Source organism: Nomascus leucogenys, chromosome X (assembly GCF_006542625.1).
Source record: "Nomascus leucogenys isolate Asia chromosome X, Asia_NLE_v1, whole genome shotgun sequence".
Lineage (NCBI taxonomy): Eukaryota > Metazoa > Chordata > Mammalia > Primates > Hylobatidae > Nomascus > Nomascus leucogenys.
Window position 1 is genome coordinate 50,854,819 of NC_044406.1, and position 25,174 is coordinate 50,879,992.

Genomic DNA, 25,174 nt, shown 5'->3' on the forward strand with positions numbered 1-25,174 from the left:
TTTGGAATCATTATTAACTTTATTTGTCACTCTTGATAGACATTGGTCCACTCCAACATAAAAAGTAGAATTCACCCACTTCCACTTAATATTCTATAGAATGAAGTTGTACCACAAACCATAGTAGCTTACACAGGGGGAAAAAGTTACTGAAATAAAAATGTTTTATATTCATGCCTCAAAATGTCCCTCGGGGATTTTTGTGTATAATGAAAAGCATCTATATACTCCACAAGGCTAGTTTCTTCTTAGATCAATGTAGTATTTTTAGTATCCATACTAGACCATGTAGGTCAACAAACCTGCAGAAGAGGGTTAAAAAACAGCTGTCCTCTGTTACTCAGATAGAGTTCCAAAACTAAGCGATTATATAAGCACATCCATATTTTAGGGCTACTCTAAGTTAAAAACCTTTTCTCTTGTTTCAGAGTTATTTACATCAAATTAAGACAATTACAAATTGTTCATAGTATACAATAGCTCAAATATGATTTTCACCTATGCTGTATAAAGAAGTTAAGCATTCATAAGTTTGTCTAATAAATTCAGTGCACTTTTTTCCATAATAAAACGAGCTATTCTAAATGTTTTACATTTCTTTCAGTGCATATTTCCAAATTCATTAAACAGAATGAAATCATGTTATTAAATGGCTATATCATAATATTCAAGCATATTATGGAATCTATACCACAGTGGGATTCACATCAATACTATAATTCACTCTAGAAAAACATCACAGGCACACACAAAATCAAGAACAAAATTTGATTTTTTTTTATAAATGTAAAGTATACTATCTACTTTAAAGCACACTAAAAGATATATTTTAACAAAACAGCCAATTTCCAACCCCCTTTTCTAATTCTGGCACAGGGAACATTCAATCCATTCGAATCTTCTGGTTTGTCATCCTATAAATGATGCTATCATATCCAGGATCCATGTTCCAAATATTGTAAGAGGTGATAATCACAGCCAAGGCCAAGGCGATCATTATCCAAAGTACCATGTTGAAAACCACAGAATATTCAAAATTATACTTATATGCAAGGTTATAGGGACTTGCTGGGTTCTTCTACAATATAGAAAAGAAAGAAAAATCAAGAGGGAAGAATTTTAAGATAGGAAATTATCCCAGTCTAGTGACTGTGATTCATTTGTCTAACAAACATTTCTTCGTAAGTGGCATAACAGCTACTTATACTAGGAGGAAGCAAGGAGCGCCTTTGTGGAGAAGACACTTGCATTGATGGTGGAAGTATAAACCAGTCCAAATGCTTGGGAAAACTGGACAATACCTAATACATTTGAAGGTGTGCATATCTTGTGATCCAGTAAGTCCATATGCTAGGGAAAATTTCTACATGTGTACCAAGAGACATGTATAAGAATATCATCAGCAAGGCCGGGCACAGTGGCTCACACCTGTAATCTCAGCACTTCAGGAGCCATTGACAAGATCAGGTTTGTCTTAAAAAGATAACATTAAAATTAAAAATTAGCTGAGTGTGGTGGCTCAAGCCTATAGAACTGGCTACTCAGGAGGCTGAGACAGGTGGATCACCTGAGCCCAGGAGTTTGAGGCTACAATGAGCTATGATTGCGCCACTGCACTCTGGCCTGGGACAGGGCGAGACCCTGTCTCAAAAAAAGAAAAGAAAAAAGGTAACTTTGATGACAATGTGTAGGATGGATTTGGGAGGAGCCAGCTGGGAAGCAGAGTTCAGACAAGTTAGGAGGTGGCAGCCAAATGAGGTGGGAGAAATGGGGGCAGGGTGCCTGGCAGTGAGGATGAAAAAGAAAATGTAACCGAGATCTATTTGTCCCTACAGCCCCAGCACCTGGAATGTTGTGAGTACTCAGTAAATGTTCCTTAAACTCCTGTCTCCTTAAGCTAATGGAAGAGAATGATTTCAAATGTAGGAGAGAATGGGTACACAGGCATGCATATTAACCTGCGGGGAGCTCAGAGCTGAGGCAAACGTTAAAGGATTTCACGCCCATGAAGACCTCTTTCTTTCCTTTTTTTTTTTTTTTTTTTTTTGATAAACATGTTCTTTTTCCTACCCATTTTAAGTGTACAAGTCAAGGAATTTTAGTGGTTTCATAGTTATCGCCACAATCTAATTCTAGAACATTTCTATCACCCTAAAAAGAAATCTCATAGGCCGGGCATGGTAGCTCACACCTGTAATCCCAGCACTTTGGGAGACTGAGGTGAGCAGATCACTTGAGGCCAGGAGTTCAAGACCAGCCTGGCCAACATGGTGAAACCCCATCTCTACTAAAAGTACAAAAATTAGCCGGGCGTGGTGGTGTATGCCTGTGATTCCAGCTACTTGGGAGGCTGAGGCAGAAGAATCACTTGAATCTGGGAGGTGGAGGCTGCAGTGAGCTGAGATTGTGCCACTGCACTCCAGTCTGGGTAACAGAGTAAGATCCTATCTCCAAAAAAAAAAAAAAGGATTCTCTGGGAGGCATCCCCACTCTCAACACATGTCCTGACCACCCAGAGCCCAGGTGCCTGTTTCCCTTTGCTGGTAGGCAAAAATTTCCAGTCTACCCTCTCACTGAGGGCACAGCTCTTTCAGGGTCCCCAGCTTTACCTGGAGTTGTCCATTCCCATCCCCCACACACAAGGCACCAAAGGACTCTTGGTGACCCAGCTGGCAAATATCCTTAGGGCAGCCTGCTTACCACATTCGGGTTCCTTTTTTTTTTTGAGATGAAGTCTCACTGTGTCACCCAGGCTGGAGTACAGTGGCACAATCTGAGCTCACTGCAACCTCCACCTCCCGGGTTCAAGCAATTTGTCTGCCTCAGACTCCTAAGTAGCTGGGACTACAGGCGCCTGCCACCACGCCCGGCTGATTTTTTGTATTTTTAGTAGAGACGGGGTTTCACCATGTTGGCCAGGCTGGTCTCGAACTCCTAACCTTGTGATCCACCCACCTCTCGGCCTCCCAAAGTGCTGGGATTACAGGTGTGAGCCACCACGCCCGGCCTCCTCTTCTTTATTTACTCTGTAAGAGAATTTCCCTTTCTTGTGAGCTGAACTATGTACTTTTTATTTTTGTAATTTTTTTTTTTTTATCGCTGTGTCTCCCAGGCTGGAGTGCAGTGGCGCAATCTCGGCTCACTGCAACCTCTGCCTCGCAGGTACAAGCGATTCTCCTGCCTCAGCCTTCCAAGTAGCTGGGATTACAGGTGCCCACCACCACACTCGGCTAATTTTTGTATTTTTAGTAGAGACGGGATTTCACCATGTTGCCCAGGCTGGTCTAGAACTCCTGACCTCAGGTGTTCCGCCCGCCTCAGCCTCCCAAAGTGCTGGGATTATAGGCGTGAGCCACCACACCCGGCCCAAACTGTGTACTTTTTAAAAGGTCTTTATTTTTATCCAGCATTTCTAGATGTTTTATGGCGGGAAATTTTGGGTGGTTGTCTAGACTGACATGCTGTCTGAAACAGAGGTCCTTCCATCCCCAATTTAATTTAGAAAGAAACAATCTCAAACCAGTAATCGCTAGACTACCTCAAACAGGCACTGGCTTCGACCTTCTGACTCCAAGTCCCACTCTGAGGTCAGTAAAACTGAGGAGGGTGGGGGCTGCAAACGGGTCTGAAGTGGAGGTGTATGTAATTGACTGGCTATCTATCTGCTGGAAGTGATACAGCCAGCCCTAAGCAATGTTCTCAGCCGTAGGATGTTAGGGAGCATCTACACTACTCTTTCCCATCACCCTCCCTAGGTTCTGCTGCAGCTGTAAGCATATATGTATGTATGTAAATATGCACGTACATATACATAAACAGATACGTGTTTTGCCATGGCCAGCAACCATGGTAATGCTTCATCCTGACCCTCTAAATGCTTAAAATCAAAGCAAGATCCATACCCAAAAAACTGTTAAGTAAATCAAAATCATAAAGAGGTACACACAAAGCATCTCAGTAAGTGAGGGACTATGCCACAAAGACAATGTGCCTGCTAGAAAAGCAGAGCCCATAGGATGTGGGCACCACACCACTCCCGCACACATTCACTTCTTTTTTTTTTTTTTTCAAAACAGGGTCTTGCTACGTTTCCTCAGACTGGCCTCAAACTCCTCCTGAGCTAAAGCAATCCTCCTGCCTTGGCCTCCTGAGAAGCTGCAATTACAGGTGCACGCCACTGCACCTGGCGCCACATTAACTTCTGATGTCTCCTTGTGTGTACTGATATTTGAATTATAATCTTGGACAGATTTACTTTTATCCCTAACTCAAATTCTTGCATTATCTGATTATAACCCCAAAGAACTGATTATCACTGGCAAAGCACACATATGTATGTGAACAAAAAGCTTATGTTTTAAGTGAAATTGTTTTTCAGATTTACTGACTGCTCATTCATGTCACCCATAGGTGATATAGGACTTGGTATTTTTTTTTTTTTATAAAAAGTTAATTTTACAGTTTTAAAGCAGGATCTCAAAATATACTCACCGCTTGTTTTGCCTCAAGGATAGTCCTTGTCTTCCTAATGAGGGAGGTGTCAAATGACTTGACAGTGACTAACTCTACCACTGCATTCCCACCATAAAGATTGTACATGTCATCTGCAAACTGAAAGTTAGTTATTAACATTATTGGGAATCTCAAATATGTACTTTTTTCATTTTTAATTAACAAATTAAAAAAATATATATTTATCACATCAACAGATTGTTTTGAAATATGTACACATTGTGGAATGGCTTAAGTCCACATTGGCTAATTAACATATGCATTACCTCACTAGTTATCATTTTATGCAGTGAGTCAAATACATACTTATTAAAATTATTTTTAAAGCTTTTGTGCAGTTACAAGAACAATGTACACTTACCTCCTGGCTCATGAAATATACTACATCTTAAAATAAGCAAGTCTTAAAGGTTTTGATTTTGCTCAACTATACGGAAAAGTGTTAAGCTTTAACATATATTCAAATGTTCAGAATAAAATTACTTTAAGAAGAGACTGAATTTGTCAGCATATAAATTGAAGGAAGGGAAGTTGGAAAGAGAAACGAAGAAATCTTCCTAAGTGGTCTCTGGTTAATCACAAACATCTATAAAGATTAAAATATGAAGCCTCACTGAAAGGATGCAGGTGAAGAACTTCAAGGGCAGAGGGGAACTAGCATTTATTATGTATCTACTAAGTGTCTGGTACTGTGCTGGGTGTTCTACTTCAGTTATCTCATAGTGTTTAAGGGGTACAGAGTTTCAGTTGGGGAAGATGAAAAAGTTCTAGAAATAGAAGATGGTGATGGTTGTACAACATGTGAATGTACTTGCACTTAATACCAATGAACTGTACAATTAAAAAGGGTTAAAGTGGTAATTTTATGTTATAATATTTTACAATAATTTTGTAAAGCTTTGTGTGAGATAACTTCCTAATGCTGTTCTTTCTAGCATTAGGAAGAAATATATCAATATACATTTTTGACCCTACTCTATCCTTGGCCAATATAATTAGAGGAGCCCCAAAGAAGGCAAACAAGAGTTCAATCAACAGTGTTTGAAACAGCAGATTTTTCTATTAAGAGGCTAAAAGTGAAATGGTCATACTCCAACCTCTCATGTCGCATTGATATTTACCTTTTGCAGAGCATCAACAAGGATCTTAGAAGCATCTCTGAATTGTTCAGAGTCTTCCCCATAACGCTTCCCAATTTCATCCAAACCTGCCAGCTCCAGTGAATATAAATCAGGAGAATGATCCTTGGCTAGATGCTTATGACGAGACAGCTTAGGAGAACAAACAAACAAAAAAAGGTAGTGGATAAAGTAAGATGAAAGATGTCAAACACAGCCAGTTAAAGTTTTATGCCTTACTAAACTAGGCTAAACTAAACCATACCAGTGTACCACAACATGCAAATAGTCTAAAATGGTGGCAAAAGAAACTGGTTTGAATAAGCATTTCTGATAAATCCAACACGAATCTCATGTTTAGGAGCAGTACAAGACTCCTTGGATATTTAATAAAAGCTTTCAACACAATTCCTCAGTTTTAAAAACTCAGGTATGGGCCAAGGTATGAAAGAACAGATGGCTGGACCAGTTTGATCCCAGGAATGCACTACACTTCCAGACTCCCCAAACCAACACCTGTTGAAAAAGTTTGGAAAACAACTTCAGAAGACAGCAAACAGGTAAGAATTTCTATTTCGGTAACAAGGATGATTTTTACAAAATCATTCACCAAAAAAATACCCTTCAGACGGATTTCGTCCCTTCTTGACTTGACTGACAGCATTATTAGTCCAAACTATTATTTCTATTTTAGGCCCAAAGATATAGATAGGAATTAAGTCTGACAAGAAATCAACAGCCAAGTTAGGACTATGGCCAGGGTGTTCTTACACCCAGGCTTGTGTTCTTGGAAGATATGCTGTCTCTCCCTAAAAAGCAGAAATGCAAAATAATTTGACTATAACATGGATGTGTTCAAAATTCCCAATATTGCCACTAATTTTTCAATTTTCATGGGATCATAAATCTAGGGCATACTTAATCAAACTTTTCAACTGCCTTTACTATTATTCAAGGATTCTCTAGAAACCAAAATAAATGGAACTGAAAAATTAGAGCAGCCTACTTACCAAGCTTGAAATATCATGTAGCACTTGCAGTTCAGAAAGAAAGAGCAGGTCAACCTTCAGAGAGCCCAAAAAAAGAGCATTCTTTTAAATGTGTACCAGAGATCTTTATTTGCCATTTACCAAGTAAGGCACAGGATATTACAAATGTTGATCATACAAGTGAATTTATATAATTATCTTCCATTTGGTATGTTTGCTTCAATTGAACATGCACATAAAACATTATTTCCTAACAAAAAGGTGATGGCCATTCCCTAGCACAGTGACTGCCACTCAATAGCTATATTTTTGACAAAACCATGATAAAGCATCCAAGTTCTCCAGTGGTCTTCCTTCAAAGCATCAGGATATCCTGGCACTCTGCAATGACATCCTACCATTGGCCCAGTTTGCTCACTTCCCTTGAATAGTTTCCACATCAGAGAATAAAGGATGATGGCCCTGGTCATCCACAGCAAATAAAGAGGGGAGGCCACCACGAAAGTGGCATGCCACATGGTTAAGTGGGCGCATGAGCAGATGGAGAAGCTGAAGGACAGGAGTCAAAAGTAGAGGTGGCTCCCTCCACTGCAATGTCCAGAATGAATGAGAAAAATGTGGCAACAAATCAGCAGAGGCAGTGAACACTGGCTCCCAAGTTACCAGATCCACACAGCTCCACCAGTCACCAAGTAGATCTATGACCTCTGGCTTGTTTGAATTAATAGGTGGCAACCCTCATGCTAAAATGTGATGTTATTTACCACAGCTCAACTCACAAAAAGGATCAGTTTATTCATGAGAGTCATAAGAAAATTACACTAAAGAAGAATCTGTCCCAGCAGTAAATGTGCACAATTTTTCATTTTCTAAAATACCAAAATTTCCAAAATTTCCAGTAGTATAAGGAATGGGAGGCCGGATGCAGTGGCTCAAGCCTGTGATCCCAGCACTTCGGGAGGCCGAGACAGGATTGCTTGAGGCCAGGAGTTCAAGACCAGCCTGGACAACAGAGTGAGACCCTGTCTCTATTTTTTAAAAAGAGGGAAATTAATGATATTCATGTATTCATTGAATAACTGCACTTACTTCATTGTTCCTACTCAGAGAATTGAGGGGGAGTGAACTGAGAACAGAGTTTTCTTGAAACAGGCGATTACGGAGCTGGCGCAAGGTGACTGAAAGGTCTTCAAACACTGAGTTTGCCTTCCCTACCATATACACTCTCTGTAAGAAGAATAGAAAATTGTAAGTTGTTCACATTCTACAGATTAGTTCCAATACCCAGAGGTATGACAACATTGTTCATAAATTAGTTTTACATTTTCATAATAAAATTACATTTCATAATTTTCAAGTAATAAAAGCTTATTTTTAAAAATGTCTTAAATAAAACCCTTATCACTTACTTCCTCACTGGGAGCCAACTGCAAAACAACAGGAGTTTCCTCAGAAAATAAGGAGTGAATGGAATTGGCAACACTGTCAAGACTAAAAGGAACTGCCTGAAATTTAAGAGTAAGAACGCAATTATTATGTGAACCAAAGTGGGAAGAAAATTCATTCAGATGGTATTTAAAAAGAAGCCTTAAACTTTTTTCCAGCACTTTCTATGGAAATTTAGAAGCCCGAAATCATTTCCAAATAAGCCCTTTTGAGGGCACAGAAGATTAAACAGCCCCCTGGTAAGCCGAGTCTGTATCTCCCAATGTGCCTCAGTGGAAAATAACTTAAACCTGATGGACACAACACTGTATCTAGCACAAACCATTTTCTGGTGGTCATTCATGTATTTGAAGCAGCAATACATTTGGTTTTGATATTGACTAAATGTGCCACGATGAATGCATATTCCACAATAAAGTATTTAACTTGCATTTAAGAGAAGGTTAGAGGAATCTGAGTATTGAATTTAATTGAAATAAAAATGGAATTCATCTTTCATTTCAAAATTTTAAAAATGTTTAATGAGATTTAACATTTGTCTTCAGATAGCCTAAAGACTCTTAGATAAGGTGTTAAGTATGTCACAAGGTTTTTGAAGCCTTTATCTTAGGTCATGTTGATATTATTAGATTGAAATAACCAATTGTGATAAGACCTACTTTTTTCCTTCAATTTTTTTATTAAAGTGCAAAATACATATAATATAGTATACAAATCTTGGGGTAACAGCTCAACAAATGTTTACACATGCATGCACTCAGGTAGCCCAGCCAGATCGACACAGAACACTATCAGCGCCCTCGAAGTACTACCTCCACCCTCAAGGGTAACGAAAATTCTGACTTCTATCCCCATAGATTTGTTTTGCAGTATATGATTTAAAAAAATAAATTATTTTTCCCCTAAAAAAATTATTTCATTCCCAGTATTACTGTATTAAAACAAGCAGTACAGTCGTGTTTTTGTTTTAATGGAGATTTCTTACATTGATCTTTCATTCAGTAGTTCCCTTACTACTTAAAGATTCATGTTTACAAGTAGCAAAGTAACGCTAATGTGATACAGGCAGAAATCAATGTGATTATGTCTTACTGATAAAATCCCAGCATCACATTTTTTTTTTTTTTGAGACAGAGTCTCACTCTGTTGCCCAGGCTGGAGTACAGTGGCACAATCTCGGCTCACTGCAGCCTCCACCTCCCAGGTACAAGTGATTCTCCTGCCTCAGCCTCCTGAATAGCTGGGATTACAGGTATGCACCACCACACCCGGCGAACTTTTGTATTTTTAGTAGAGATGGGGTTTCACCAAGTTGGCCAGGCTAGTCTCAAACTCCTGGTCTCATGTGATCTGCCTGCCTTGGCCTCTCAAAGTGCTGGGATTACAGGCGTGAGCCACCACGCCCAGGCCCAGCATCAATATTAAGTGATCAATTTTATGATTCTGTGAAATTAAATTTTTTTCTCTTACTCAAGATTCTTATTAACTCTTCCCCAAATTCTCTTAAAATGAGTTAATGAGTAAGTGAAGAGGGGGAAGAGAGTTCAAAGTTGCAAAAGCATACTGTTAGCAGCTGCCCTGAATCAGCTATAGGGGCTTTCCTTTGGCAATCATAGAGTTTACCTCCTCAGGCTGTGAGGGGAATACATGAGCAAATGATGCAAACTTTCCAGCCTCACTTCACTTAGTGAAATGGCGCTCAGTTCAGGAAAGCTGAAGATTAGGTACCACGTCCATAGCGATCAAATTGAAGCAGCTCAGGAATCAGATGAACACCAATGAAGGAAAAGAAATAATTATACAGGCAGCTAAGCTCAAAAAGTAAAAAGCTTGGCTGCTTAATATCGAATGATGGTTCTTCTCTCACTGTATTGTAAGGGAGATGCATATCTGTCCTCAAATTTCTGTACCTGTATGACTTGAAATTCTAACTAAAACAGCTAGCTAATCAAATAGAAGCTTCGTTAAATGGAATTCTAAGATACTCTGATTTTTATGTTTTGTGGGGTTTGCCCCTGAATCTTTTATCTCATTTACCATCTTCTGCTAGGAAAAGTATTGAGCAGCCAACCAGGGCCAAGCAATAAAATGAGCTCCTCGCACAGCACAGCTTCTTCTCATGTAAAATGAGGCTAGTCTGCTTTTAAATCTATATTTTGGGATTACATGCTAATAAAAATCTCAAAATGGCATTTTGGATTTTTATATATTTTAAAGAAAATCTTCTGCAATGATTTTCACAGAAATCACATAATAAATGACTTAAATACTCCCTGTGAAATAATCTGCCTTTTGATCTGTATTGTTCCCTTCCTTCCACTTTATGTGTATTTACTCTGAAGTTCTTCTGCTGTCTTTAGCTCATTAATTTCCATTCTTAGACAACCTAAATTGTCTAAAACATGCATTTAAGGCTATAAATTTCCTTTTTCTTACCACGTTAGCTGCACCTCCCAATTTTGTAAATAAATGGTACATTCATTGTTACTCAGTTCCAAATAATTTAAAAAGTTCCACAGTGATTTCCTCCTCAACCCATGAATTATTTGGGAGTGCATCTATTCCAACTATCTTTTCTTGTTGACTTTTTTTGTTTTTACCATCTCTAAATAAGACACTTAAATTACATCTCCTGATTTTTCAATTTTAGGCCTTGTCGATATTTACTATCCATTATAGAAAATGAGGCTTTAGCTCTCTCACATCACCAACCACTGCCCCATCCCCTGAGCCATCCATGCGCTCCCCTTCTGTTTCTATCTCCCCACTCTCCCAGTAGTTGTATCAAAATTTTCACTGGATCAGTATCATTTCATTATTATGACAATGCAAATAATACTCAGCCTAGCTCATACTACACAACCACTGCATTTTCCTTGCTTTCCTTCTACTCTCATTCCTTTGTAATGACAGTGCCTTTTCTCCCTGATAGCTTTTAAGATTTTCCATTTCCTTGATAACTCTTCAATTTCACTGTATCTAGGTGTGGATCTGGCTTTTGCCTACTGGGTGTTCCATATGCTTTAAATCTGAGGAGTTGTATCTTTTGTTTGTTACTATTTCCAAATACTTTTTATTTTATTTTTAACTGACAAATAGTAACTGTATATATTTATGGGATACAATGTTATGTTTTGTTATAAGTTTACAAAGTGGACTGATTAAATCAGACTAATGAACAAATCCAGCACCTCACATACTTGTATCTTTTTTTTGTGGTAAAAGTATCTAAAATCTACTCCTTTAGCAATTTTGAAATATACAATGCATTATTATTTAATATAGTCACCATTCTGTGCAATAGATCACTAAAGCATGATCCAGCAAGCCCACTTCTGGGTATATATATCCAAAGCAATTGAAGTCAGTATGCTGAAGAGATATCTGCACTCCCATGTTCACTGCAGCACTATTTACAATTTCTAAGATATGGATGGAAGCAACTTCGGTGTCCATAATCAAACGAACGGATAAAGATAATGTGCAGCTGGGTGCAGCGGCTCACGCCTGTAATGCCAGCACTGAGATCCACTGGGAGGCTGAGGTGGGTGGATCACCTGAGCTCAGGAGTTCGAGACCAGCCTGGCCAACCTGATGAAACCTCGTCTCTACTAAAAATACAAAAAATTAGCCGGGCGTGGTGGCACACACCTGTAATCCCAGCTACTCAGGAGGCTGAGACACCAGGATCCCTTGAACCCAGGAGGCAGAAGTTGCAGTGAGATGACATCGTGCCACTGCACTCCAACCTGGGCGACAGAGCAAGATTCTGTCTCAAAAAAAAGAAAAAAGCAGAAAGAAAATGTGGTATATAAACATAACGGAATACTATACAGCCTTTAAAGCAGGGGAAACTGTCATTTGCAACATGGATAAACCTGGAGGACATTATGTTAAGGGAAGTAAGCCAGGCATAGAAGGACAAATACTACATGACCTCACTTGTAAGTTGAACTCATAGAAGTAGAGAGTAGAATGATGGTTAGAAGAGGCTGGGGGAGACAGGTGGATGGGGAAAGGAGAATGTTGATCCAAATACCTTTTTTTTCTTTTTTTAAGATGGAGTCTCGCTCTGTCACCCAAGCTGGAGTGCAGTGGCGCAATCCCAGCTCACTGCAACCTCCACCTCCCGGTTTCAAGTAATTCTCGTGCCTCAGCCACCGAGTAGCTGGGAGTACGGACGTGTGCCACCACGCCTGGCTAATTTTTGTATTTTCAGTAGAGACAGGGTTTAGCCACGTTGGCCAGGCTGGTCTCGGACTCCTCGCCTCAAGTGATTCACCCGCCTTGGCCTCTCAAAGTGTTGGGATTACAGGCGTGAGCCATGGTGCCAGGCTCCAAATACCCTTTTAAGATATCGTTTTATTATTATTTTCAGATTTAACTCCATTGTGGTCAGAGAAGGTAGTTTATATGATACTGATTCTTTATTGTTTGTTGAGATTTGCCTTGTGGACTAGTGCATAATAATTTTTTCTAAGTATGCCATGTGTGCTTGGAAATTATATTAGACCACAGGAAAGTTCGAAAAAAAAAAAAAATTCCAAAACTTCAGCATCACATAGACCACAGTATTACAATGCAGTGAACTTAGAAATTTAAAAATTAGAAATTACTTTTTTAAAACCCATGTATTTGGAAAAAATACTTCCACATCACGCATGGGTTAAAGAATCACAATATAAATTATGAAATATTTTGAAGTATCAACTAAAGCACCATATATCAAAAATGTCTTACAATTCCCTCTTAGTTTCTGTTCCTTCCTTTTTTTCACACATTTTTTTCTCTTTCTTTCTTCCTTTTTTTCTTTCCCCTAGAGATAGGGTCTTGCTATGTTGACCAAGCTGGTCTCAAACTCCTGGCCTCAAGCAATCCTCCCATCTTGGCCTCCCAAAGTGCTGGGAGTACAGGCGTGAGCCACCATGCCTGGCCCTTTTTTTCACAATTTTAATGTATGTATTTTTAGATCTCTTGGAAATTGGCCTGTTCTCCGTAGTTCTAAGGAGATGAATTCTGTTTGTTGCACCTAGTTTCTCACGGCATTTTTTTTCCTTCAGGTGCTTTGTAAATTCCACTCATCTTCCGTATTTGACCAAAGGAGCCCTTGGCTATGGAGGTGTCCCTATGGGGCAGGTCATGTGAATTTGGAAAGAAGGACTCTGCACAGCATAAGCCTATAATTCTAATTCTAATTTCTCTCAGGGGACTCTTTGGGTCCAACAGCCAAGGGCAGCAAGCCAGCTTTACTAGTTTTACTAGTCCGCTTTTCAAGAACAAGTTGACAGCATTTTCTAGTCCCTGGATTTCTGCAGGAAACACAGTTTCAGCGTCAGCTCCTGCTCACCACTATGGCTTCTGAGTTTTCCATCCATATGTAACACCTGTGTATACCGCCCCCTCTTGCATTCAAATTTAGTTAGGCTAGTAAAAATGTTTTTGTGACATTCTTTCAAGCATTTCTATATGCTTATAATGGAAGGAGGGCCTCTCAGATCAGCACAGTCACCCACATTGCCTGAATGGCCAGTGAAAGAGTAAGTGAACCAGCAAGCAGCCTCCAGTGTCCTTACACACGAAAAGAGGTAAAATCCTGCAGGGAAGATGACAAGACAATGGCCAAAAAAAAGGCAGCAGGATACACCCCCAACTGGTTTCTCCTTTGGCGGCTCTCTTTTTCAAGCCTCTGGCTATTCTGAGTGGGGCAATTTCTCCATCTCTTATCTTAAACAGTACTCTCATCCACAGAGAACAGCCAAGCCTCAGTCAATTACAGTCATCATGTAATTTTCTTAAAAAGAAATTGTGTTTGTCAAAGAATTTCAAAAGAAACTGTGCATCAAAAACAGATAAGAGATGTATGTTTAGAATGCAATTCATAATGACAGCTGACAAGGGAAAATGTAAAATGCATCCCTTTAATTTTTTATAATAAATACTCACATTCTCCAAAGGGTACGAAATGACACTGCCTGGGGGTAGAGCCAGTTTGTTCACTCCCTTCACCATCACCATGACGGTAGCCCGAGGACGATGAAACAGGTTACCCACTGCAAGTCCTGGCCAAGAAAGGTCCTAAACATTGAAAAGCACAAAGCGGTGCTTAATTATCAACTCAGGAACCCACCTCCCCAATAACATCTAATAAGCAGAGTTAAGGGGTTCTGAGATGACACTGACAAGGAAAATTCACAGGGAAAGTAAACATTTTATTTGTGGCAGTCGTTGCAATTCCCTAATCAAGAATGCTGATTTCTACCCTCTTCATTTTCTTAAAATTCTACAGATTTGAAACAAAGTCTAATAGTAAGTCATCTCACACCTTTTGTGGAAAAAAGCAAGTAAACAAAACATAGGTACCTTTCAAATTTCAGATCACAAAATAATTATTTTCTTCATGTAGCCATGGAAATTTTCTTCCCCCACATCATTTTTTGCCCTCATATACAGCATCACTTTTATCTTTCACAGCGACATAGCAAGATGGTCATTAAAACATCCTCTTTAGACTAAGCTCTTTATAAATAAAACAATTCCTGGCCGGGCACGGTGGCTCACGCTTGTAATCCCAGCACTTTGGGAGGCCGAGGCGGGCAGATCACGAGGTCAGAAGATCGAGACCACGGTGAAACCCCGTCTCTACTAAAAAATACAAAAAAATTAGCCGGGCGTGGTGGCGGGCGCCTGTAGTCCCAGCTACTCGGAGAGGCTGAGGCAGGAGAATGGCGTGAACCTGGGAGGCGGAGCTTGCAGTGAGCCGAGACTGCGCCACTGCACTCCAGCCTGGGCGACAGAGCGAGACTCCGTCTCAAAAAAAAAAAAAAAATTCCTACTAAAAGTAACTATCATTAGTTTACTAATAATTATTTCTCAGTTATTTTAACAGCCATCTGTAGTCAAGTTTAAGGTTGTAATGAACTAGATGGTCAGGTGTGGTGTTCACGCCTGTAATCTCAGCACTTTGGGAGGCTGAAGCAGGTAGATTCCTTGTGTCCAGGAGTTCAAGACCAGCCTGGGCAACATGGCAAAATCCTCTCTCTACAAAAAATATAAAAATGATCTGGGCATGGTGTTGTGCGCCTGTGGTCCCAGCTACTGGGGAGGCTGAGGTGGGAGAAGCTCTTGAACCTGGGAGTTGGAGGTTGCAGTGAGCCGAGATCAGGCCACTGCACTCTAGCTTGGGTGATAGAGCAGGACCCTGTAGCAAAAACAAAACAAAACAAAAAAAGAATTAGGTACAGGCTGGGTGTGGTGGCTTGTGCCTGTAATCCCAGCACTTTGGGAGGCTGAGGCAGAAAGGATTGCTTCAGGCCAGGAGTTAAAGACCTACCAGCCTGGACAACATAGCGAGACCCTGTCTCTACAAAAAATTAAAAAATCAGCCAGGCATGATGGCATGCACCTGCAGTCCTAGCTACTCAGAAGGCTGAGGCAGGAGGCTGAGGCAGGAAGATCACTTGGGCCCTGGAGTTTGAGGCTGCAGTGAGTCATGCAGACTCAAACTCAGCTTGGGTGACACAGCCAGACCCTGTCTCTAAAAAAACAACTAGGTACAAATTTCATCCTTAAATGTAAACAACCAATCATGTTCACTTTGGTTGCCCAAAGACTACAAAAAGCTCAGGGGCTCTGCCCTTAGGCCTGGCAGTGAAGCAGTTCCCAGGAACAGTTTCTGTTTTCAAGGGTGCTCAGGACTTGGAGAAAAGTTCCTTTCAGTGACTGATGATACATATCTAGAGACCACATCAAAAGCACCAGACCTACAAAGAGAAGGAGATGATAGTACCTAGCAAGCTGCATTTCCTTTCTTCTGAGCCCTTACCCTTTCGATCTCTCACATTGACTGGATCTAGACCCTCCGACCCCCTACAATCACATAAGCAGCCAATTACTACAACAGGTCATAGCTTCATCCTAGGAAACCAAGGTCCTTGGCTGCCCCATGGCTACTGACCACATTATTTTCCTAACCTCAGGCATAATGCATATATATTTTATCATTCATAGTGAATCTATCGCCTATACTAAAAAAAAAACAAAGTAGATATTCTATTAACAGTAGGACAGATATATTCTCTAATATACAAAGAATTTCACTACTATGAATAAATAATTATATAGTTAATGATTTCTAATGATTTGTTTCAGAAGCCAAGGTTGAAGCACTTATCCAAAATATTCCCAACTACAAATGGGCTTTTAAAAAATTAATTCATTTATTTTTAATTGAGATGGGAGTCTCACTGTGTTGCCCAGGCTGGTCTCAAATTCCTAGGTTCAACTGATCCTCCCACCTCGGCCTCCCAGAGTGCTGGGATTACAGGCGTGAGCCACTGTGCCTGGTCCAGATGAGCTTTTTAACTTTTGTAATCTGTACCAAATGTACCTACGTTTGTTTGATGCTTTCTTGGGCTATTAGCAGAAATCAGTAAAAATGTTCTTAAAAGCAGCTCCAAACATTTAAAAAATATATACATACTTCTTTCACAGAGAAGCCCATGGACAATGCAGCCACGTCTGGGATCCGCTCTCCTGGTATAGGCCAATTTCCATTTCGGAAAACAACAGACCCTGGTGATTTTAATATACTAAACTCGTTCCCCAAAACACCTGAAAAGAAAACAGATTAGTAAATGAATTATCAACATCATAAATCATTTACCTTGACAATTATTAAATATAATACATGTTTCCCCATTCACCACTGACTTAGCATATTAAATTATGACTGGTCAAAATGCTGAGTCCTAAACAATAACAAATTCTTTTTCAAAGTATCACTCTAAGAATTTAAGTCCACAAATTCTGCTAGAACAAAAGTACAACTACCAGAGCCTCTCTGAACCTATTCTGGTTCAGGGGCTGCCTGATAAGAACAAGAAACAAACAAACAAAAATCTCAAAAAGAGATCAACAAAGGTACAACTACAAAACAGGGTTTCCTAATGATACAGACACCTTCCTACTGATGGCTCTTAAAGAGGCATGTAGCAATTTGTGGGAATTGGAAATCAGTGGCATATCTCCAAAATTTAAAAAACAAAAAACAAAGCCCAGGCACAGACTGAAAAGGAAGAAAAGAAGCTTGAAATCTCTAAATTATTTCTACCATCAATCCTTTCTACACAATGCAAATTCATAAAGTTCCTAGTATTTCACTATAAGATTTTAGCAGGTTAGTATGTCTTAGGATAGGTAACATCTTTCCTTATGTCCCATAGGCAACCCTAGTGAAATAAGGACTGTCAAATGTTGGGGGGGGGTGGGGCATACATGTCACAAGTAGAAACATTAAAACACTTCAGACTTTAGAAACAAAGTCCAGGAAATAGTATTTGTAGTTGACATGTCAAGAGGGCAAGAAAAGGTATTCTGTAATGATAAAGTCAACTAGTCTAAGGATTCAGGATTAAAAGATAAAGATGAGAATAAAGGGACTATTTTATAAGCCCTCCACAGCTAAGGATGAGGTATTCAGCCTCTTCATCCATTATCTATTAACCTAGTGATGTCTAGCTTACACAGGGACAAGTAGCTAATTTCAGTCACTGAAAGGAACTTTTTTCCAAATCCTGAGCACCCCTGAAAACAGAAACTGTGCCTGGGAACTGCTTCACTGCCAGGCCTAAGGGCAGAGCCCCTGAGCTTTTTGTAGTCTTTGGGCAACCAAAGTGAACACGATTGGTTGTTTACATTTAAGGATGAAATTTGTACCTAGTTGTTTTTTTAGAGACAGGGTCTGGCTGTGTCACCCAAGCTGAGTTTGAGTCTGCATGACTCACTGCAGCCTCAAACTCCAGGGCCCAAGTGATCTTCCTGCCACAGCCTCCTGCCTCAGCCTTCTGAGTAGCTAGGACTACAGGTGCATGCCATCATGCCTGGCTGATTTTTTAATTTGGGGTTCCTATTAAAAAAATTAGCTCCAAGTCTAGAACAAATGTTAGCCACACCTAGTATGGGAAAATTAGACTTTAGTAAAGAATCAGTGTTATTCTCTTGACCTAAGGAAAGTACCACTAACAGGGGATGGAAGTAAAGTTGGAAGCAACAGTAAATGTTTTGGTGTTGCAGTACTGACAGCAAATAAAAGGCTTCAGGATGGTGCTGATACACAGAGTCACAAATTTCAATCCGGCACAGCTGTCAGAACAGGAATTTCCAAACTGCTCTAGCTGAAGACAGACCAAAAAAATTAGCAGAATGGAATGGTCTTTTGTAACTGATAGATAACTTGGTTCACTAAAGTAGTAGTACTGCAAACACTAAGAAAAATGGGGAACCAAGAGACCTATGCTTCCCAAGAATCAGACACATATTTTGTTTGTTTGTTCTGAGACAGAGTCTCGCACTGTCACCAAGGCTGGAGTGCAGTGGCACAATATTGGCTCACCACAACCTCTGCCTGCCAGGTTCAAGCGATCCTCCTGCCTCAGCCTCCCGAGTAGCTGGGATTACAGGTGTGTGCCACCATGCCTGGCTAAATTTTGTATTTTCAGTAGAGACAGGGTTTCACCATGTTAGCCAAGCTGGTCTCAAACTCCTGACCTCAAGTGATCGGCCCGCCTCAGCCTCCCTATGTGCTGGGATTACAGGCGTGAGCCACCGCACCCAGCCCCAGGTACCATACACATTTAAAAAACCATATTTTGATTTGGAGATACCCTTATTTTGAGACATAGCCCTACTCATTCCATTCTAGCAAACCTATACCAAATAACTGCCCCAACTTCGTAGTTTCAACTTCCATGCCTGTACAACAGTCCTTCAGAAGCCCAGAGCTTTAGAAAACCTTAGAGTCAGGGACTCCTATACAGAGGAAGGTCATTTGTCCAAACTTCTGCTTATTATAAGTATAAGCACATCTCAAGGATACCTGGCAGAAAGTCACCCCTCCTCTATTTCAATACTACCAGTGATGGGGACACCACCTCAATATACGAACTACATTTGCCAGCAACTGGCTCCATTTTCCCAACATTCTAGTCCTTTGAAAAGTTTTTCCTTGTACTAAACTGAAATGGGCTTCCTAACTTTCAACTTCCTATGCTATCACTCCCCGACTCAGTCTCACCAGATAACCTCTTCTCCCACTTCACAGAGAAAACAGAGGAATTTCTTGAGCTACCTGCTTCCTCTCCCCACCACAAATTTATCTGCATCTGTATCTCCTCTCCCTCCAGACATGAGGGCAGGGATGTCCCTCCTCCAGTCTAAGACAATCCTGTGTTCAGCCTTTTTAGGGACCTTCGTTCCTTCACTGTTTATTAAGTAAGCCACTCTTCTAGGACAGACAACGTATCAGGAGTGAGGTGGCTATATGGTAATAGCCATCAAAAGATGGCCCTATAGAATACAAGCTCCATGAAGGCGGGGATTTCAGTGCATCTTGTTCACACACTATTCCCAGGGCTGAAAACAGAGCCCGACACATTGGTGCTCAATGAAGTACTTGTTGAGTTAATGAATGAATGAAGTCACACCTCAAACCACCAATTTTCTCCCTCTCCACTGGCCCTTTCACTTCAGCATAAAAATATGCTCAAGGCACTCCCATTCTATAACTAAAACCATAAAAAACCTCCTTTGGTCCTACCAGTCTCCACCAGCTACCAGCCTTGCTCCCCTTCAGGGGAAGAATCCAGAAAGAGCAGTCAACCACCGTTTGCTTCTATACTTCATTTTACGTTTACTACTTAACCCACAACATTTTTAAAATTTTTTTTATTTTTTTTTTTTTGAGACAGGGTCTTGCTGTCACCCAGGTTGGAGTGCAGTGGTAAGGATCTCAGCTCACCACAACCTCCACCTCCCAGGTTCAAGAGATTCTCCTGCCTCAGACTCCTGAGTGGCTGGGACTACAGGCACGTACCACCACGTCTGGCTAACTTGTGTATTTTTTTGGTAGAGACGGGGTTTCACTATGTTGGCCAGACTGGTCTCAAACTCCTGACCTCAAACAATCCGCCTGCCTCGGCCTCCCAAAGTGCTGGGATTACAGGCGTGAGCCACCCCACCTGGCCGCCCACACCTTCCAAGCCCACCATGCCACTGAAACGACTCCCCAAACTCAAAAGGCAATTTCCATCCCTTAATTTTATCTAACTTCCCAAAGCATTTGATACTGGCAACTCCCTCCTTGAAAAGCTCCTGCTTTGGTCTTCATGCAGCCACGGCTCCTGGTTTTCCTTGCAATCCCTTTGGCTGCTTCTCCTCTGTTTCTTTCCCTTCCTGTCCTTTAAAGCAGTGGTAGCCAAACTTTTTAGATTTCAACCCTGTCAGCCCAAAATTGGAAAGTAGCCTTTCTCTCTTCTCTCTGTCCCTCTCATCCTCTCCATGTAAAGTACATACTTCTACTATAGTAATAGATTATGTATTTGATTTGTGCTATATTACAAAGCATACAAAAACAAAAATTTTAAAAAGGATGAGATACCTGTGTAGTATTTTTCCCAATCTAATAATGAGAAAACATCAGATAAACCCAAATTGAAGGACAGTCTACAAAATACCTGACCATTATTATTCAAAAAGAGATAACATAAAAATAGGTCAGGCATGATGGCTCACACCTGTAATCCCAGCACTTTGGGAGGCCAAGACAGGCGGATCACTCGAGGCCAAGAGTTCAAGACCAGCCTGGCCATAATGGCGAAACCCCATCTCTACTAAAAATACAAAAATGAGGCCAGGTGCGGTGGCTCACGCCTGTAATCCCAGCACTTTCGGAGGCGAGGCGGGCAGATCATTTGAGGTCAGGAGTTTGAGACCAGTCTGGTGAACATAGTGAAACCCCGTCTCTACCAAAAAAATACACAAGTTAGCCAGATATGGTGGTGCATGCCTGTAGTCCCAGCTACTCAGGAGGGAGATTACCTGAGGTTGGGAGTTCAAGACCAGCCTGACCAACATGGAGAAACCCCGTCTCCACTAAAAAAATACAAAATTAGCCAGGCATGGTGGCGCATGCCTGTAATCCTAGCTACTCGGGAGACTGAGGCAGGAGAATCACTTGAACCCGGGAGGTGGAGCTTGCGGTGAGCCAAGATCATGCCGTTGCACTCCAGCCTGGGCAACAAGAGTAGTCCCAGCTACTTGGGAGGCTGAGGGACCAAGAATCTCTTGAACCCCAGAGGCAGAGGTTGTAGTGAGCCGAGATCACGCCACTGCACTTCAGCCTGGGTGACAGAGCAAGACTCTGTCTCAAAAAAGTAAAAAAAAAAAAAAAAAAAAAAAAAAGAGGCTGGGTGCGATGGCTCACACCTGTGTGTAATCCCAGCACTTTGGGAGGCTGAGGAGGAGGATCACTTGAGCCCAAGAATTCGAGACCTCACCTCTACAAAAACAAAAAATTAGCTGGGTGTGGTGGCATGCGCCTGTGGTCCCAGCTACTAGGGAGGCTGAGGTGGGAGAATCGCTTGAGCCTGGGTGGTCGAGGCTGCAGTGAGCTGTGATCACATCAGTGCACTCCAGCCTGGGTGACAGAGTGAGACCCTGTCTCAAAAACAAAAACAAAAAGGATATAAATGGAAGTTCTAGTACATTCATCTGGCATCCAAATGGATCACCTAGCATATTCCACTTTGGAGATCTGAGGGCTCCATTCTTGACTCTTACTGCTTTCCTATTCTACATCTCTCCCAGGCTGAGCCCAACTATTCCTAAGGCTGCAAACACCAAAAACACACCCAATTCACCATCTTTCCACATGCTTCTCCTGTATTCTCTATCTTGAAGGATGATACCACCTTCCACCCAGTGGCTGGAATCAGTCGTCTTTAAATCCTTCCTCAGCAACACAGCTAATTAGCCACTGAATTTCATCTTTTTTTCTTATCTCACAAATCCTTTCCCCTCTATGTCCAGGGCACACTCTTCAGGCCCTCACCAGGTTTGCTAGAATTGGTTGCCTTATGACCCTTGTCATGCCACTCTCCAATCCAGCCTTTCCCATAACTGCTTCAAAATACAGATCTGATCATTCACCCTTCTGCTTAAATGCCTTCTCTCACTGCCCAGAGACTCTGAGGCAAAACCCAAAGCATTAACACCCAAGAAACCTCATGAACCTTATTTCTGGGATCTCCCCAACTTAATCCCTGTACATTTCAGCCCCACCAAACTACTTGCCCCTTTGCTCTCACATCGCTGTGCTTTTACACATGCTGTTCTGTTTCAAATACCTTTTCTTCCCACCCCAACTTTTCAACACATTAGCCCTGGGAGGCACCTCCTGTGGGAAATTTTCCTCAGCCTCCCCATTCTGGGCTAAGTGTCCTTCCCTCTAGGAACTCCACTATACTGTGCTATTATTGTCTACGATGGTGGATGGAATCAATTAATAATAATAATAATAAAATGGATCCTATCTCTCTCCTCTTCTACATGACATCACTTCAAATTCCATGTGTTCACCCTCAGCCTTTCTTCTCCAGGCTAAATATCTGAATTTTATCAAATACTCCTCATGATCTGGTATTCAAAACCCTAGTTCCCTTCCTCTCTCTCTAGGTCCCTAGTTCTCTCTCTAGTTTGGCAACACTGTTTTAAAGGATTTCTATTTTTGTTTCCGCCTGGAATAGAGAAGTCAGAGCTCTTAAAGATGTTTTCCATTACATCACATTTAGTCACTGTGGAAAATAATAACTGAACCTCATCTGACAAGACTGAGCAATTCAGAAGCTGACAGGATCAGGTTCTTGTTCTGTATGAACTCGGCTATGCTAGTAAGGAAAGCATGTTCAAACCATGTGCAGAAGCAATTATTTTATCTCAGACCTAAAACAAAAAAGCCTACACCTCACTGAATCAAAATAATGTCAGTCAAAACATTAAAACATGGAATCTCAATAGATGTTCAGTTAAACCACAGGATCAAAGGGAATATTTTTAAAATTTCAAAAACTGAATTAAAATTAATTCCCTCAAAGTATCTCAGTAGATCAGAAAGACCTTTCCAGAGCCAGAAACAGAAGAAAGAAACAAAGAACTCGAAAACGTTTGGGGCATGGATAAAAAGTAACTATCATTAACACACAAAACCCCCGCACCTCTAGGGACAGAGATCTGCAGATTTCAAGAGCATACTGGTGCAGAATTAAATCGCCATTCCAAAAGCAGGACCTCACAACACCTCACATAGGTTTTTGGTTTGTTTGTCTGTTTTTGCTTTTGAGACAAGGTCTGGCTCTATCGCCCAGGCTGGAGTGCAATGGCGCGATCTCGGCTCATTGCAACCTCCGCCTCCCGGGCTCAAGCGATTCTCGTACCTCTGCCTCCTGAGTAGCTGGGATTACAGGTGTGCCCCATCACGCCCGGCTAATTTTTATATTTGCAGTAGAGATGGCGTTTTGCCGTGTTGGCCAGGCTGGTCTCAAACTCCTGACCTCAGGTGATCCGCCTGCTTCGGCCTCCCAAAGTGCTGGGATTACAGGCGTGAACCACCGCGCCCAGCCTCCCATAGGTTTTAAACTGACACACTGAGGATCAGAGCACCCATTCCTCCAAGCCGTTCTCAACTTGGCCTCTTGTTCACTACTGTCTGTGCCTCCAGTCTCAGTCCCCATCACTCCCACATTCTCACACAGTAATAGCGTTACCTGTGCAACACAACATATATAATGGAAAAGGCCCATGCGCTGGCACCATCTCATCTGAAATCAAATCCAGTTTTGCTACTACCTGTTTAGTGTTGGGTAATTTATTTAGGTTGATTACCCTGCAAAACGAAGATGATGCCCTCTTCTAAGGACTGCTGTCAAATGAAATACATTACCACATGATATGCAGTAAGAGGCCACGTATTAGCTGATTTCTTCTCCTCTTGCTGAATGCTTAGGAACCTAGGTTCTACTCTCAGAAAGCTACCATTTATTGCATGTGGCCCCAAAAATGTGACTCACATCCTAGTTTCCAAATCCTTAAAATTTGGAACTGTGACAAACTATTGAGAGGTGCTTTGTATTCGCCTTAAGAAATAGTCACATAAAAATAATGACTCCATTTCAACTTTTGCATCCTGAAATATACATAAGGGAAGGGAGGGGAAGGGATTTCAGCAATTACTGATGACAACCACTAGAAATGAAGACACCATACAAATGCAAAAACATCGTGGCAGCCAGTGGCAGCTAAAAAGTCTGCCTTCTCTTCTTCGCATTGGGCTGCGACTCAATCCCAGTTCACTGAGAAATGCATCTCCGTACTCTGAAGGGCCTCTCCAGGCGGAAGAAGCCGGCCGGACGCGCCTTCCTCAAAGTGGAGGGTGGAGGCAGGCTCAGGGGCCCCCTACGCAGCCCAGCCCCGACCCCGGCAGCCCGTGAGGCCGCGCCGACACGGCCGATCCGGAGAAGATGCTGACGGGAACGCGGCTGAGGCGAGGCCGCCGCTGACCGACCGCACTGCGGCACCTGCCTCGCAGCTACTCGCCCGCGGCCGCCCCCGACCCCCAAGCCCTGCGGCGCAGGACCTCCCCAGGCACGTCCTGCCCGCCCCCGGCTCCTCACCCGCCACCAACGCCAGGAGCACGACAAACACAGCCATGGTGCCGCGGCGGCCGCAGCAGTGCGGGGCGACACGGAGCGGGCCGGCGGGACACGGGCGACAACCGCAGCGTGAAGAGGTGACGCGCTCGGACTCATCCAGGCTCCCGGGGCCCGTCCCTTCGTCGCTTCCGCTGGGACAGCTGCCGCTTTCTCCACCAATCACCAGCTGCGCCGCGGCCTGCGGAAGGGACGTAACCTGGGAAGCGTCAGCCTGATAGGCGGGACTTAAAGTAACGGATGGAGACTTCTGCCAATGGTAGGCAGCGATTGAAAAGTCTGGCAGTCCCGACCCCCGGTCGGCGATGACGGGTCAAGAGGTGGAGCGTAGGGCGGGTCGTCGGAATGGGTGATGGAGCCAGTCGAGGGGTCCCGGAGCCCACGGGGTGAGGCTGCCTTCGGAGTGCAGACCTTTCTGCCAGTCTCGAGCGACGGTCTCCAACCAGGGTGTCCGTCTTTGCTGGTCGTGTGCCTCCGCCCGGCTACGGACGCCAGCTGTGAAAGGCGGGGCTGGTTGGGGTTTCGCTCTAACAAGTATACAAACGCCGAGCGCCTGCTGGGAAGAAGCCAG

At 42.1% G+C, this 25,174-nt stretch overlaps 1 protein-coding gene across 1 annotated transcript; it reads right to left on the bottom strand.

The window, feature by feature from the left end:
• Positions 1 to 24,775, bottom strand: ATP6AP2 (ATPase H+ transporting accessory protein 2). The gene is made up of 9 exons (XM_003271003.4): positions 24,568 to 24,775; positions 16,545 to 16,675; positions 14,009 to 14,140; positions 8,029 to 8,124; positions 7,709 to 7,846; positions 6,641 to 6,694; positions 5,634 to 5,783; positions 4,492 to 4,611; positions 1 to 1,078 (listed from the first exon to the last, which is right to left on the bottom strand). Exons 1-9 carry the CDS (start codon positions 24,602 to 24,604, stop codon positions 884 to 886), a joined length of 1,053 nt encoding a protein of 350 aa, XP_003271051.1. The 5' UTR covers positions 24,605 to 24,775; the 3' UTR covers positions 1 to 883.
• Between the last annotated feature and the right edge of the window lie 399 nt (positions 24,776 to 25,174).

Coding starts and splice junctions, on each gene's coding strand:
- ATP6AP2 (XM_003271003.4), bottom strand. CDS start 24,604: ATGGCTGTGTTTGTCGTGCTCCTGGCGTTGGTGGCGG. Junction 4,612..5,633: donor TTGTTGATGCTCTGCAAAAG/GTAAATATCAAT, acceptor ACTAACTTTCAG/TTTGCAGATGACATGTACAA. Junction 1,079..4,491: donor TCCTTGAGGCAAAACAAGCG/GTGAGTATATTT, acceptor TCTATATTGTAG/AAGAACCCAGCAAGTCCCTA.